General features: G+C 56.0%; 2 protein-coding genes across 3 annotated transcripts; one reads left to right on the top strand and one right to left on the bottom strand.

Moving 5' to 3' along the window:
• Positions 1 to 6,145: 6,145 nt before the first annotated feature.
• DNAJC30 (DnaJ heat shock protein family (Hsp40) member C30) lies at positions 6,146 to 8,189 on the bottom strand. The gene is made up of 2 exons (XM_075518455.1): positions 7,048 to 8,189; positions 6,146 to 6,733 (listed from the first exon to the last, which is right to left on the bottom strand). The coding sequence occupies exon 1, from the start codon at positions 8,187 to 8,189 to the stop codon at positions 7,551 to 7,553; it is 639 nt and encodes a 212-aa protein (XP_075374570.1). The 3' UTR covers positions 6,146 to 6,733; positions 7,048 to 7,550.
• Positions 8,126 to 13,769, top strand: BUD23 (BUD23 rRNA methyltransferase and ribosome maturation factor). 2 transcript variants are annotated; one of them, XM_075518450.1, is made up of 12 exons: positions 8,126 to 8,329; positions 8,416 to 8,453; positions 8,779 to 8,874; positions 9,109 to 9,191; positions 9,289 to 9,385; positions 10,208 to 10,304; positions 10,668 to 10,718; positions 11,313 to 11,398; positions 11,616 to 11,661; positions 11,985 to 12,046; positions 13,140 to 13,229; positions 13,382 to 13,769. In XM_075518450.1, the coding sequence occupies exons 1-12, from the start codon at positions 8,264 to 8,266 to the stop codon at positions 13,434 to 13,436; spliced, it is 867 nt and encodes a 288-aa protein (XP_075374565.1). In that variant the 5' UTR covers positions 8,126 to 8,263; the 3' UTR covers positions 13,437 to 13,769. The 2 variants fall into 2 exon arrangements, with proteins under 2 accessions (XP_075374565.1, XP_075374566.1); XM_075518451.1 differs by lacking the exon at positions 8,779 to 8,874.

Raw genomic sequence — 13,769 nt, 5'->3', positions numbered from 1 at the left:
ACAGATGGTGAGACATGGGGGGATAGCCCTGTTCCTCCAGCTGCAGCCCCTGGGGTACTTGTTCCCTGCTCTGGGGTGTCTCTTGTGCTGTTTCTAGCTTTTGATTTGGTTTCAGGCTTTTCTCATGCTTTCAGCCCCTGTCTGGTTCTAGCATTTTTTTCTTCTTTCCCAGCTGCCTGCCCACCCTGCAGCTTGGCACTGTTACATAGACTGCTTACAAATCATGCAAAGCAGCAAGGGGCCCTGGCTCTGGCTACAAAGCACCCCAAAATATGGACCATTGGCTTGCAGTGTCTGATCACCCCCTCCACCACTGAGGGTACCCCACCCTTACTCCAAACTCCAGCCCTCACTTGTGGGACTGGCGCCACTCATCCAGTATAACCAGTTAAAACAGTTTTAAGACTAGGGTAAATCAGGGACCAGCTGCCGTGGCTTTATTGGCAGGCAAGGAGTTGGTAGTCACTGGAATATTTGGGGTTTCACAGAGCACCCCCTGCTTTCCTGGGTTCCACCAGGCTCAGTTTGGGCTCAGCCTGTCAACAAAAGGTGCCAGGACACACCTGATTGCCACAGTCAGGCTCTGTGGCTTGCCACATGCCAGGAGGAAGGACAGTAGTAGGCTGGCAACCATGGCATGAGAGCTTGGTTGGGTTCCCATACAAACCCCACAGGGCTAACCTAACCAGGGAAATAAGGGGACCAAGAAGGAGCACTTAGGAGGCCAGTTGGTCCATGTGGGACCATCTGTGCTGTGTCTGGAAGGGGGGCTGCAATGCACAGGCAGCCCTGTCCTACCCAGTGTCCTGGGGTCCCCCCGACAGTTGCCCAGGCTACCCCGAGGGCTGCATTGGATGCTGTGTGAGATGACCAGAGCTGTGGGTGCAGCATGGGGTCGTGGGCTCAAGTGATGTGTGTGTCAAGCTATGAGGGCTCTGAGCACACACACACAAGGGGTGGTGGTGGGTAAGCACAAGGCTTCTCCCTGGGGATGTGGATGTCCACCTGGGAGAAGAAGGCCACCTTAGCACTTGGCTCAGGAGGAAAGGACTCCAAGGCGATGGCATGAGGATATGGTGCACACTGGAGCCCAGAGCCAGGCACCTGTATGGGCTGAATGCCAGACAAAGGCAATGCTGACAAGCTGTGTCACTGCCTTGCAAGATGGGACTGGGTGCAGCACTGGGGCTGGTACTAGCACACACATGACCATGTACGAGGAGCCAAGCTGCCTGAAAATGAGTCAGGGACAACCAGTGGGTCTCCCCAGCCAGTGCCTCCCTTGCATGGCTCCCCAGGGCTGGCCAGGCCCAGGCAATGCTGCATGGGTCTGTCACCAGCTCCAGGACAAACTTCCCTGGCCCCAAACAGGTACTGAGTCACCTTACGGTAAGGGCAAATGTTGGCCCCATGAGTGTGAACCCTCAAGGCGAGCAGCTGCCTCTCTCCAACCCAGAGAGGGTGAGCATGTCCCACCAGAGCTGACAGCACTAAAAGTAATAGTCCAAAGAACAAAATGAGCTGGGCTGCTGTGGCCCTGGCTGGCTTTCTGTCCCATAGGAGCCCTGCAGCACCCCCGGGCGCCTGCCCAGCTTGGGTAGCAGTGGGCAGGCCCTGGCAGCACCGTGGTCCTGCTGGGCTGCCCATCACCCCACTTCAGCCAAGGTCCTTTAACCAGCGGGAAGCTGCCAAGCAAGGCGAGCCCCTGCTGTAGGGAGGTTCCTCCAACCCTGGAGTTGGTCCTGTCCAGTTTGGAGCATGTACTGCCGCAGGTGGGTGGCTGGACGCCCCAGTTGCAGTGGCCCCAGTGGCAAGTGTACGTGCAGTGCTAGTGCACCCTGCACCTCTGAGGAATGTGGCAGCAGTGGGTGTCTGCTTCTTCGCTCCCAGAGTGCGCGGTCAGCGCCTCATCATACCGGCAGCTCCAGCTCCTTCTGCAGGCACGACGTCCTGCACTGGGCACAAGATGGGGACATTGGTAACAGGCAGAAGCTGGCAGCAGCACACGGTGATCCCTCTGTACCCCTCCTTACCTGCACAGTGGTTCTCCCTGCCTGCACCAAGTGCTGCCTGCCCCCCAGGGCTGTGTCAAGGGGGGTCAACATGCCCCCATTCACCCCAGGGAGGAGGAGGAAGCGTTGCCACCAGGTGTGCACCTGCATTCATTTCTATACTGGGCCAGGCAGCAGCTTGGGGCCAGCTCAGCCCCTCTGCCAGCTGGTGTGCAGCCAAACCCAGGAGGGGCAGGCAGGGAGCTGGCCCTGCCAGTTCTGTGGCCTCTTCGGTCCCCCAGGCCTAGCTTTTCAGAAGCCAGGCTGGGCAAGCAGCAGCCCCCAGCCCAGGAGGGTCAGGACACCGGGGAGAGAAGGGGTGCCCCCAGGACGGGCAGCCTCCAGGACACCCTTTGAGCCGCAACCCCAGGTTGGTGGGGGATGCAAAACCCCGGGCTGGGGCCAGCCAGTGAGGGGTGGTGCCAGGCTGCCCCAGCTGAGCCCCCCTGTGCAGCAGGCACTGCACAGGCAACAGGGCTGTGAACAGGAAACTCTATTAACAGTTAACTCTATTAACAGAGGAGTCGCCGCAGGGGATGCTGTTGAAGGGAGGGGAGCTGCCCTGCAGTCCACCGGTGCTGCCAACCATGTGGCCCTTCCTTGGGGCGTAGAGCCACTGCCAGCCCAGCAGCAGCAGGACTGGGGTGCAGAGCTCTGCCCATGGATCCCAGGGCAGGTGAGGGCTGGGCCTGTCCCAGACCAGCCGCTCCTGGGGGGAACATGACGGCCACCCCTCCAGTGCTGCTCAGGACCCTGCTACCCAGCCTGCAGCTCCTTGCCTCTGCCCCTCATGCCCCCAGCCCAGCTGGCATCTCCAAAGACCTTCCAGGAGCCAGGCTTAACCCCTTCCTTCCCAAAGAGCAGCCCAGCTTCTCCAGATGGAGGGAAGAGGCCCTAATGAGGCACCAAGACCCCATGCCTGCAGGCTGCACCACCCAGCAGCTGAGGTGAGCAGCTCAGCAGCCCAAACCTGCAGTTATGGGAACATCAGCCCACGAGAATGGGCTGGGATAATAGGACTGGGGAATGGGGTCTGCACTGAGCTTGCAAGGCTTCAGGACTGGGGCTGTCAGGCTTCATCCAGGCTTGTCTCAGCTTGCCTGGAGCTTTTGTTTGATTTACTTAGTTTGTAACAGCATCTAATTACCAAGTGGCCATTAACTACTTCATTTTAGTTTTGCTTCCCTTTTACAGTGGCATAGTGTGATGTCTGTTGTTAGTAATTCAAGGGTGGGAATGAGTAACAAGAAGAATAACACAGAATAAACCCTGGGGTGAAGGTGCAGGGTAGAGCAGTACAGACCTGGAAGGGGTGGGCATAGGGTGACAGCTGAGGCCCCACCAGCAACTCACCCTTGGGCAGTTCCTTTCAGTGACACAAACCTAAGAGCTGGCAAAAATCGATGTCAGGGGTAAGAGAGCAAAGAATCAGCATCCAGCATGCATAGAACACATCAACCTACTAAAGGCAGACATAACACGGAGCTGCAGAGCAATGAAGAGAGGGGTAGGATGTGCTAGAAAATGTGTAAAAGTGGCCCCAGTGGACTTGAGAGTGAGGAGGAAGAAATCCCCACTGTGAACATCACACTCCTCCCAGCAAAGGCCTCAGGATGCCGACAACTCATGGCAACCTCCTCCCCAGCTGCAACTGCCATCCTCACCACCCCGAAGGGCACAGGCCAGGAAGGGGCTGTATAACAGCTTCGGCTGCAGTATATTACTGAGATTTGTTTTGTAGTAACTGGATACATCGTCAAAAGGAGGCAAAGCCTGCAGTAGACCTGGGAGTGGAAGCTGCACCTGCTGTGACCCCTACCCACAGCTGCTTTGCCCCCAGTTGCAGGAAGATGGGCTCTATCTCTCACAGAAACAACCCTCTGTGGCTCAGTACCCCCAGGGATCCGTCCTTGTCTCTGAGGTGTGAAGACAGCCAAGGCCGCAGGCAGTTGCAGAGCTTCACCCTCTGCTGCATGGCTTAGATCCAGCTGCCAGAGGAAGGTGCTGGAGCAGCATACAAGCCTATGCCCCCTTGTAGCAAGTGTGAGGGAAAGCAAACTCCTCATGGCTCTCACTGATCTGCCTGGCGCTTCTCCCTCTCTGAAGGCAGCTCTAACCCTCTCCAATTGCTCAGCATCCCACTGATGGGAGCACTGATGGGAGCACCTCTCCACAACAGTACTGCTCAGCCACTGCCACAGGAGAGGTAGAACATGGAGTTTAAATACAAAGTAGGTCTCTGTGCAGCAAGCCTCACACATCCTATCAGCCCTATTTGTGCCCTGTTTCCTCTCCTTTTCCACTTTGACCTTCCGATCCCGGTGGACTTGTACAGCTCACACCACTGCTGTCACAGTTAGGCCCTGCTGTACTTCTCCTAACAGTTGTGCCACAGGCACCCCACAAGGACTGCACTCACCTGGCTAAAGGAAAGCTGCAAGAAATCTAGTTGTTCCTGGCACCTCTCCATCAGGGAAACTAGGGAAAGACTGCGAAAGAATGCAATGACAGTATTAACACAAGACGAAAAAGCAATAGAAACCTGGTGTCCTGGGAGGTGGCAGTTAGTCTGTGCATTTGGACTAGCTCCAGCCACTTTGTGCCCGAGCTCCTGAAATCCTTCCTGGAGCAGAGGAGCATTCGGGCCCGACCAGAGCAAAGGTGACACTGGGGAGAAGTATACATTGTACCACCACAAAAGTGACAGATTGGATGCCGCAAAGCATCCCTCCATACTGCATGCCATGCTTCCCCTCCTCTGACCAAACTCAGCAGCAAAACTAAATGCTGCCTGCAGCATGTGAGTGCAGAAAGCCCAGTGAGCACAGAGGGTACGTCACAAGTGCACAGCAACCACCACGTGTCAGAGGCAGCACAGAATGTGTCTCCAGCAGGCAGGAGTGAAGTCCACGGTGGCCCAGGGAGGCCATCCTACCTGCTCCCCACTGACTGCAGGCAGCATGCCCACCCTTCCCAGCACAGCCTCAGGGAAACAGGACCCCCCTCCCCACCCTCTTCCTCAACCTCCTGCAGTCACTATGTGAAACACCAGCCTGTCCCCTACCCTCCATTTTCCAGTAAGTACAAAGAATATTTACCACCCAAGCCCACCAAAAGAAAGATGTGTCATTTCATCAGCAGTTTATGACTGGATATCTTTAATGTTCAAGATGCATCATGGAGACCTGAGGAACAACAGGAAGAACCAGTAATATGAACTGCCCAAACCACCCACTGAAAGGCACATGGATTAGCTCAGTTTTGGTTCCTGGGTACTTCATCCCCAAATTTCAGACACAAGCACCAGACACAGAGCAGGAGAGTCAGCCCAGCCAGCTTACTGGAGCAGCTCTTCCCTGTCCCAGTGTTAGGAGTGATGCAGGCAGCACACCAGCTAGCCTGTTCCTCCTGCTCCATGCTGCACCACACCAGACCCTCTCTCTGCCACGAAGCTGGCTCAGGGCTGGGTACGGAGCCTGCCTACGGAACAGCCCACAGCCCCAGGCCTCAGCACTACATAGATTTAAGAAAGATCAACCCAGAGGACACTTCATGTTTGGCAGGGCTGCCTTAAAAATCTGCAAGCCATGACACCAGGAACTAGAGAAGTGCTCCCTCGTACCTACCACTTCCAATGGACATCCCTAGCTTTTCCAGCCTGGAAGAGAACGTTTCCTGCCAAACTCTGCCAGAGAAGCCACCTCTGGTCTTCCGAGTGACTTGGTTTATAGCATGAAAATGCATCAGCATGTGACACAGAGCCACAACTCTGGAGACTTCCACTCTGTAACCAATGCCCTTGAATGCCAGGCTCCTGCTCTTCACATGCTTACATTTCAGCACTGTAATCCCACACAGAGGGAGGGACGGACTGACAACCAGAGAGGATCCTGGAAAGCCCTCTCTCTCTGCCCCTGGGTTGAATGTGCTCCAAACACGCAGCAGTCTCTGGAGTCTGCAGCTGGAAGTGGTATAATGCTTTCCAGAAAAGGCAGAAACCTCTCCTGTACCGCATATACCTTGTACCAGTAGACATTACACTCCCTGTCATGCTACTGCCTCAGGCTCAGTTCAGTAACACAGAACTCCACAGCTGGAAAACACAGGACATTTGCTTTTAACATTTTTGTGTTGGGAGAAAACATAACCCAGGCTCACTGCAGTGAGAGGCGAGGGCTTGGCTCCTGCACAGACTGCTGCCAGCCAGGCCCAGCAAATCCAGTGCAAAGGAATACAGATGAAATCTTTGGCACACTCAGAGTTCAGTACCATGAAGCTTTGCTCACTCCATGTAGTACCAGCATAGCACAGGTAAATCCTTCACCCAAAGAAAGACAGAAGCTCTGAGATACAATCTTTAGTTCTTAAAACACTTCAATACTTAAATAGGCAAATAGGCTTATGTGCAAATGATGCTTAGATACATGTAAAACACAAGTAATGCCACTCAATGCTCAGAAGCATACTACTTCTAGCCACGAAGGCTTCCGCGGGATGGTCTTGTGCAAAGTTCCTGACAAGCTCTAGACAGGATAGGCTGTTCTGAACACAGAAGTGTTTTGGGCAGCACCTCCAGGCGATGTCACACGCTGACCAGGACATGACCTGCCACAGGCCCAGGTTTCATTCCTCCAGGCTGCTGAAGCCAAGACTTCTGTACTCGCCACACAGCAAGGCAAGCCCTGAACAGGGACAGACAAGGGCAATGATGCAATTTGTAGACCAACACTCCTAAAATTCCCAAAGATGTAGTAGCAACAGGTGCGACAGCACAGAGGTGGTAGGTCTCGGATTAACAGAAAACCACAAAGAGCCATAACTCAGCACCGGTGAGAACACTCCCCACGAACACACACAGCACACAAACACTAATGACAGCCATTTAATCTCTGCTGCAGCTTAGAACAGGCACCTGGTTCCCACCAAGGTCAAACAGCAGTGCCAATGGAAGGGACACATCACAGTCCACAAAGCAGAGTCCGTGAACCGCATTTACCTGTCAGGCACTGTGTCTGCAGGTCATATGGGCAGAGGGGACACATCGAAGCCTGCGGAGCAGAGCCCACATGTGGTATCCAGTGGTCACACACTGTCTGCAGGTCACACTTGTGGAGGTCACATCACAGCCACATACTGTGCCTGCCAGTTGTGCTCTGTGTCTGAAGGTCACACCGGCAGAGGGGTCAGGTCACAGCCCACGGAGCAGAGCCCGCACACGGAGCCTGCCGGTTGTGCACCATCTCTGAAGGTCACACTGGCAGAAGGGACATGTCTCAGCGCGAGCAGCAGAGCCCGCACATGGTGCCTGCTGGTCATGTACCGTGTCTGAAGGTCACACCGGCAGAGGGGAAATATCACAGCCTGAGGAGCAGACCCTGCACACAGTGCCTGCCAACTGTGTGGGTGCAGGGTCCCAGTCAGCTGCCATGCCCGCTGGTGACGCTCTGTCCTGCTGCCGCAGTGGAGCTGGGTGGGTGCCCCAGTGGCTGCCCCTCGCTGTCACTTGAGGCCGTAGAGAATAGCAAGACCCAAGAAGAACACGAGCCCAACCGAGAGGTCAGAGAGGAGCCGGAAGCGTCCCTGGGCCGCGGCCTCCTCCCGGCGGAGGCGCAGCTGCTCCCGCCGCGCCCGCAGCACCCGCTCCCGCTCCAGCTGCTCCCCGTAGTGCGCCCGATAGAAGGCGTCGAAGTCGAAGGGCGGCGGGACGGGCCCACGGCGGGCGGCGGTGGGGGCCCGGGGCGGCGGCGGGGCGGGGGCGGGCGGGCGGCCCGAGGGCTGGGGGGCGCCGCGCAGGTCCTCGGGGCTTAGGAGGCCGCGGTCGTACTTGCGGCGCAGGGCGGCGCTGCCCAGCACTCGGTAGGCCTCGCTAACGGCGGCGAAGCGGGCGGCGGCGGCGGCACTGCCGGCGTTGCGGTCGGGGTGGTAGCGGAACGACTGCTCGTAGTACGCCGTCTTGATCTGCGCCGCCGTCGCCGTGGCCGGGACCCCCAGCACCTCATACAGGTCGCGGCGCGGCCGCGGAGCTCCGCCGCCGACCGTCTGCCCGGCGCGGGACGGCGCCAGGGCGCGGCCGGGCCGCGGGGCCCGCGGGGCTGCAGGCAGGAGGCGCCGCAGGCGGCCGAGCGCTGCCGGGTCCATCGGGCCGCGCCGCCTTAGCGCCCGCCGGCCGCCATCTTGGACGTGACGGGGCCCTTCGCGCGCCGCTCCGGGTAATGACGTCACGCGGCGGCATGGCGGGCAGCGGGCGGCGGCCCGAGCACCGCGGGCCGCCCGAGCTGGTGAGCGGCGGGGCGGGAGGGAGGACCGGGTCGCTCCGCTCCCGGGGGTCCTGGGCCTCACCGCCTCCGCCTCTCTCTCGTTGCAGTTCTACGATGAGGCCGAGGCGCGGAAATACACGCAGAAGTACGGCGGAGCGATCGCTCCGGGGCTGCCGGGCCGCGAGGGCAGGGAGGGGTCCTGTCGTGAGGCGGTGGCGAGGGGGGACGGTGTCTCGTCGTGGGGCGGACAGCGGGGGAACCTGCCGGGGGTGGGGGCTCCTGCCGTGATGCCTGTAGGGGACAACCCCGCCGTGTGGCAGCGGCGGAGTCCCATCGTGAGGCCGGGGGCCGGGTTTACCCCGCCATGTGGCGGCGGCGGCGGGGGGTGAAATCCTACCGTGAGGCGGTGGCAGGGGGCGTCGCGCCGCGGGGTTGCCGCCTGCTGCCCATGTCCCGGCCGTGCCTTGCAGCTCCCGGGTGGTGGAGATCCAGTCGCAGATGTCGGAGCGGGCTGTGGAGCTGCTGGGACTGCCTGAGGACCGGCCGTGCCTCCTCCTGGACGTGGGGTGAGCGGGAGCCCTGCCCTGTGTCGTGGCACACGGGCATCTGGGGCTTCAGCCGGCTGCGGCACTGGAGCCGGACAGGCGCCCGGGGGTGAGGGGCATCCACGCCCCACGGCACCGGCGTCTCTCTGTTGTGGGCTGAAGAAGAGGGACGGGCTGCTGTAGCATTGTGGCTGGCCGGGGTCACCCTCAGTCCAGGCCTGTGATGCCTGCACTTTCCCCCTTTCCTCCCTTCAGCTGTGGCTCTGGGCTGAGCGGGGATTACATCTCTGACGAGGGTCACTACTGGATTGGCATGGACATCAGCCCTGCCATGCTGGGTGAGCAGGCCCTTCTCCCCTGCCACCCTCGCCTCACCTCAGAGGTAGTCCCCAAATGTGTGAGTCGGTTGCCTGAGCTGTGTTCTGTTCTGTGCAGATGTGGCCGTGGAGAGGGAGGTGGAAGGAGACCTTGTACTTGCGGATGTAGGTCATGGCATTCCCTTCAGGCCTGGCATGTTTGATGGCTGTATCAGGTGAGTTCGTGTACATAAGCAAGCTCTCTTGATACTCCACATAACTGCATTGTCTGTACAGTACGCATGGTCTGCGTATGGTGCATAACAGATGAGTGCAACAGTCCTTATCAGTTGCTCTGTTTGCTCCATGCAACTTAACTCCACCTCTCTGGGACAAGCTGCTGAGATTCTGGATGGTAGAAGCAGTTTCTGACAGCTATTTCCCAAGTGCTGCTTGTCTTTTTTTGTGCTGGTGAGCTAGGAAGTTTATTGAAGTAAATAAAATAAAATTGGGGATATTGTCAAGGTTGAGACCTGCTCCAAGGAGGAAAACAGAAAGTATGTCTGTACCATTGCTCAGCTGCAAGGTAAGTCCCTGGATCAAAGGTTTGATGGTTGGTTTTGGGATGAAGGGCTAGGTGAAGGGGACAGAACCACTTTTCTGCTTAGAGAATACCTCAGAAAAGTTCTGGGAACGAGCAGGGACTGTGTGTTGCTGATCTGAATGCTCTGTATGGGATTGCTCATTGGCAAAACCTGCATAGCCATGCAAGGGCCACAGCTAAGCGCTTGAATTATTTGAGCACCTGGCCTAAAGGGGATGCTTGGTGATTCTTTTGTGCTTGAATAACTACTGCACCTTATTGGGTTTTGGCATAGTAAGTCTCCAGAGGGGTTCATGTAACTGCAAAACAGAAGGCAAAGCTACATGGAGAAAATGAAATCGTTTCCCTGAAACCTAGCACATCCTTAGTGCTGGAAGTAAGCTCAAAGGGAAGTGACAGGCTCTGTGAAAGAATTGATGGCTCAGTGTCCTGGGGGTCTTGTTTTCTTTCTCAGTATTTCTGCAGTGCAGTGGCTTTGTAATGCTGATAAGAAATCACACAGCCCTCCAAAACGACTGTATCGATTCTTCTCAACTCTTTATACTGCGTTGGTAAGTGTCATGCTCTCCCAGTCAGGTCTCTGCCTACTTTTACATCCTCGCTGGTGCATTTTAGCAGGATATTTTAGTGAGGTATTTTACATAAATGTTGCTCTGAAATGGAGGACTGACAGGAGCACCCATTTCCCATCTCCTTGCCTGCTTGCATGGTGTCTCATGTTTCTCTGATCTCTGCTGTTAGCCCCATGCCTTGCTGTGCTGTGGAGGAGCTGGCTCTGCAGTCTGAGCAGCTCTCCTGGGAGAGTTCTCGAGGAGGCTTTGGGGAGGTGGGCACTATTGTCTGGGGTAGGAATTGGGTGACTAGAGGGGTTGCCTGCACTGAGACAGGTTTGTGACCAACTTTATTTCCTGTAGGCTCGAGGATCCCGAGCCGTCCTGCAGCTGTACCCTGAGAACTCAGAACAGGTACAGGACATCAGTCAGTGGGGAAGAGGTACAGGCAGAGCCAAGCAGAGAAGTCATGTGCTGTTTGGGGCTCTGAATGCATCGTGTTTCTCCACATTGGGTCTTTGTCTCTGTCCTTCCCGACATCCATAAAGCTCTTCAAGAGCCAAAAAAAACCATGTAAGGAGAATGCCCTATGCAATTTCTGTTGCTTCACAGATTGCCTTGGGCTGAGCCTTAAAATAAAAGAAATTGTCAGGATACGATCTGAATCTGCTGTCCTAGATTTTCCCCTGTGTGACTGGATTTGAAGACTGGCCAATAGTCATCAGCACTGTACTGTAACTCCCCAGGGCTGGAAAATCCAGCCCAGTATCCCTCTCCTAGAGAGTCTGCTGTGCCAATTAACCAAGGCTAGCCTGAGGAGTAGGGAGAACCAAATAAAGGCAGTGGACTGGTGTCCGGATGGTACTGCAGAACTGGGAGCTTGGTGCAGAGTTTAACAGGAGCAGGAACAACCCATCTTTGGTCTTAGCTGTGGTCAAGCCCAGAGGTCTCTTGGGCATTGCTGGTGGATGACAGCTAAATAACTTTTGCACATGCTTCTTTTTCCAGCTGGAGCTCATCACAGCCCAAGCTATGAGAGCTGGCTTTACCGGAGGAATGGTGGTAGATTACCCCAACAGCGCCAAAGCCAAGAAGTGAGTCCTGTATCTCTGCGTATGTGTGTGTTTGGGGTGAGGCCTGTGTTTAGTAGTGATTTTTTTTTTTTCCAAGCTGTTCCCTCTTCCATGATACAGTCCTGGACAGAGATTACAGCTCAGATCTGACTGTGTTATAAACAATCTCAGTCTTGCTTGGGGACTGGGAATCACATGCTCAATCCCCGCTTCATGCTCCTTATTCTTATTCTTTCAGGTTCTTCCTTTGTCTCTTTGTTGGGGCATCTGGCACGTTACCGAAGGTGAGGAGCTCTGTGAGGCAGCAGAGTTGCCTTCCTGGCTGCTGGGTGATATGGAAGAGCTGTGGGCGAGGGAAAGTCACAGAGTGGGAGCCAGGCAGCTCTGCGCATGCAGATGTGACTTCATTTATACATTTGCTGTCAGTCTTACCAGCCCCTGCTCTCCCTGAGATCTGGTTTCTTTGCCACAATTTCTGGATGACCAGTTTGTTCCTGCTCCAGTCCTTCCCCTTGCAGAGCCCTGGATTCCCCTTAATTTAGATGGTATGACTATTAGCTTCTGTCTGCTCCAGAGGAGAGCAAAACTTCCCAATTTTGCTTTTCAGGGCCTTGGTACTGAGTGTGCTGATGGAGAAGAGATACACCAGGCAAAGTTCACCAATGAGAGGTACCGTGTGGGGGGTGAAGCTGTAAGTCCTCCCCAAGCAAGGAGTGTGGGGGGTATAAGGGCTGGGTTTTGCTGACTGAGGACCACAGTGCTACCATGTTAGAAGTGACTGAAGGAAAGGGACTGGGGGCACTGGGAGGACCCTTGGCAGCCCAGATGGGCACTGCTTTATCTTATCAAAGGACCCCAGACCCAAGGAATGGAATGGCTTAGTTTGGAGGCCTTTGCTGTGGTGTCGTGGGGCTGTTGTTGAATCTTACCCTAGAGCTGCAGCTGAGCATTCAGTTTGAGATGTGCTTTCTGTCTGGCACTTGGCTCTCCAGCTCAGCACTGTAGCGTAGGCCAGTGGTGATCGGAGGCAGAATGTTTACAGTGCTGGTGATGCCAAGGGTGGCTTTTTTTGTTGGGGAGGCAGGCTGCTGTGCATGAAGCCTGGTGTTCCCTTTCTTCTGCTGTCAAATTCTTTGCTTAGCTGTGGCCTGGAGGTTTCTCCCATGGTAGTGGTGCAGGGAGGAGCCCCTCTTGCAGCCAGTGGGAGAGACAGAGAACAAAAAACAGAGGAAAGTTGTCGTGGCTGTCAGGAGCTTGTGGCTGCCATGTTTTCCTGCCTCTTACACTGCTGTTCTCTGCTCACTTAGTCCAGGGAGTACCTGGTCTTAGAGGGTAATAGCAGAACTGGCAACTTGTTGGGAAGCCAGAGGCTTTGTCTGCTTTGTTCAGAGTAGAGCAGACAAGGGGAAGGTGGTTGTGCTTGAGCCCATGTTCCCCTGAGATCCCAGAGCCCAGTGTGCTGCTGGTGTGTCAGACATGGCACAGGGGAGTGCTGGCCTGCTGCAGCCCGTGGAGGGTAGATATCCCTCGGCTTAGAGCTGGGGCTGGAAGCAGCCTCCTCCCCTAGCGCATCTGGAGTTGGACTGTTTGGCCATCTGCCCCAGCGCTGGCTGAGCCTCTTTCATCCCAGGGGTGGTGGGAGGGGTACTTGCTGGTTTTATGAGGCAGGGGGCATGCCCAGTTCTGGGTGGCAATCCTCCAGGGCAGAAAACTGTACCCCCCACCTCAGTTCCTCTCAAGCTGCTGTCTGCTTTCTCTGTAGGACACGGTTCAGAAACGCCAAGGGCAAGTCTGTGAAGAAAAGCCGGGACTGGATCCTTGAGAAGAAAGAGCGTAGACGACGACAGGGCAAGTAAGTTCAGCTGGGCAAGTAAGACAGCTGAGGCTGACTGTGCTGATCTGGCCTGCTATCACCCATTCAAACTCCTGCCACGAACCCACTTCCCTTCACCTCCCAGAATGACCTGTGGATTGTGCTTAATTGCTCTCTTCTTTTCTCCACAGGGAAGTGCGAGCAGACACGAAATACACGGGTCGAAAGCGCCGCCCTCGATTCTGAATTGCTCTGGACACTGCTGGAATGGAAGATCGTGTGTTGGTCCCTCCAGTGAGCCTCCCATGGATGGCACAGATGGGCACCCCATGCCTGGGACTTGCTGGGACAGGTCATTTTGGCTCTTGCAGGTGTAAACTGGCTCAGGTGCTGCCCGACAGCCAACTGCAAAGCTTCCTGCCCTGTTTTTCTGGTGAAGGTAGAGTGGCAGACAGTGCTCTGGCCACTTGGTGTCTGCAATGCCATTGCTTATCTTCCTGAGAGTGCAGCAAGCCATCTGGAGCTCCAGGTGAGCCAGAACATTACATCCAGCCTCCTCACTAAACAGTCAAAAGTGTT

Source organism: Mycteria americana, chromosome 15 (assembly GCF_035582795.1).
Source record: "Mycteria americana isolate JAX WOST 10 ecotype Jacksonville Zoo and Gardens chromosome 15, USCA_MyAme_1.0, whole genome shotgun sequence".
Classification (NCBI taxonomy): Eukaryota; Metazoa; Chordata; class Aves; order Ciconiiformes; family Ciconiidae; genus Mycteria; species Mycteria americana.
The sequence above is the reverse complement of the archived record's forward strand: the minus strand, read 5'-3'. Positions and strand labels throughout refer to the sequence as shown.

What these genes read in the sequence shown, in the direction of transcription:
- DNAJC30 (XM_075518455.1), bottom strand. Translation starts at nt 8,189, where the DNA reads ATGGACCCGGCAGCGCTCGGCCGCCTGCGGCGCCTCCTGCCTGCAGCC.
- BUD23 (XM_075518450.1), top strand. Translation starts at nt 8,264, where the DNA reads ATGACGTCACGCGGCGGCATGGCGGGCAGCGGGCGGCGGCCCGAGCAC. An exon ending in CAACTCTTTATACTGCGTTG is followed by an intron (nt 10,305 to 10,667) that starts GTAAGTGTCATG and finishes TATTTCCTGTAG; the next exon opens with GCTCGAGGATCCCGAGCCGT. An exon ending in CGTAGACGACGACAGGGCAA is followed by an intron (nt 13,230 to 13,381) that starts GTAAGTTCAGCT and finishes TTTTCTCCACAG; the next exon opens with GGAAGTGCGAGCAGACACGA.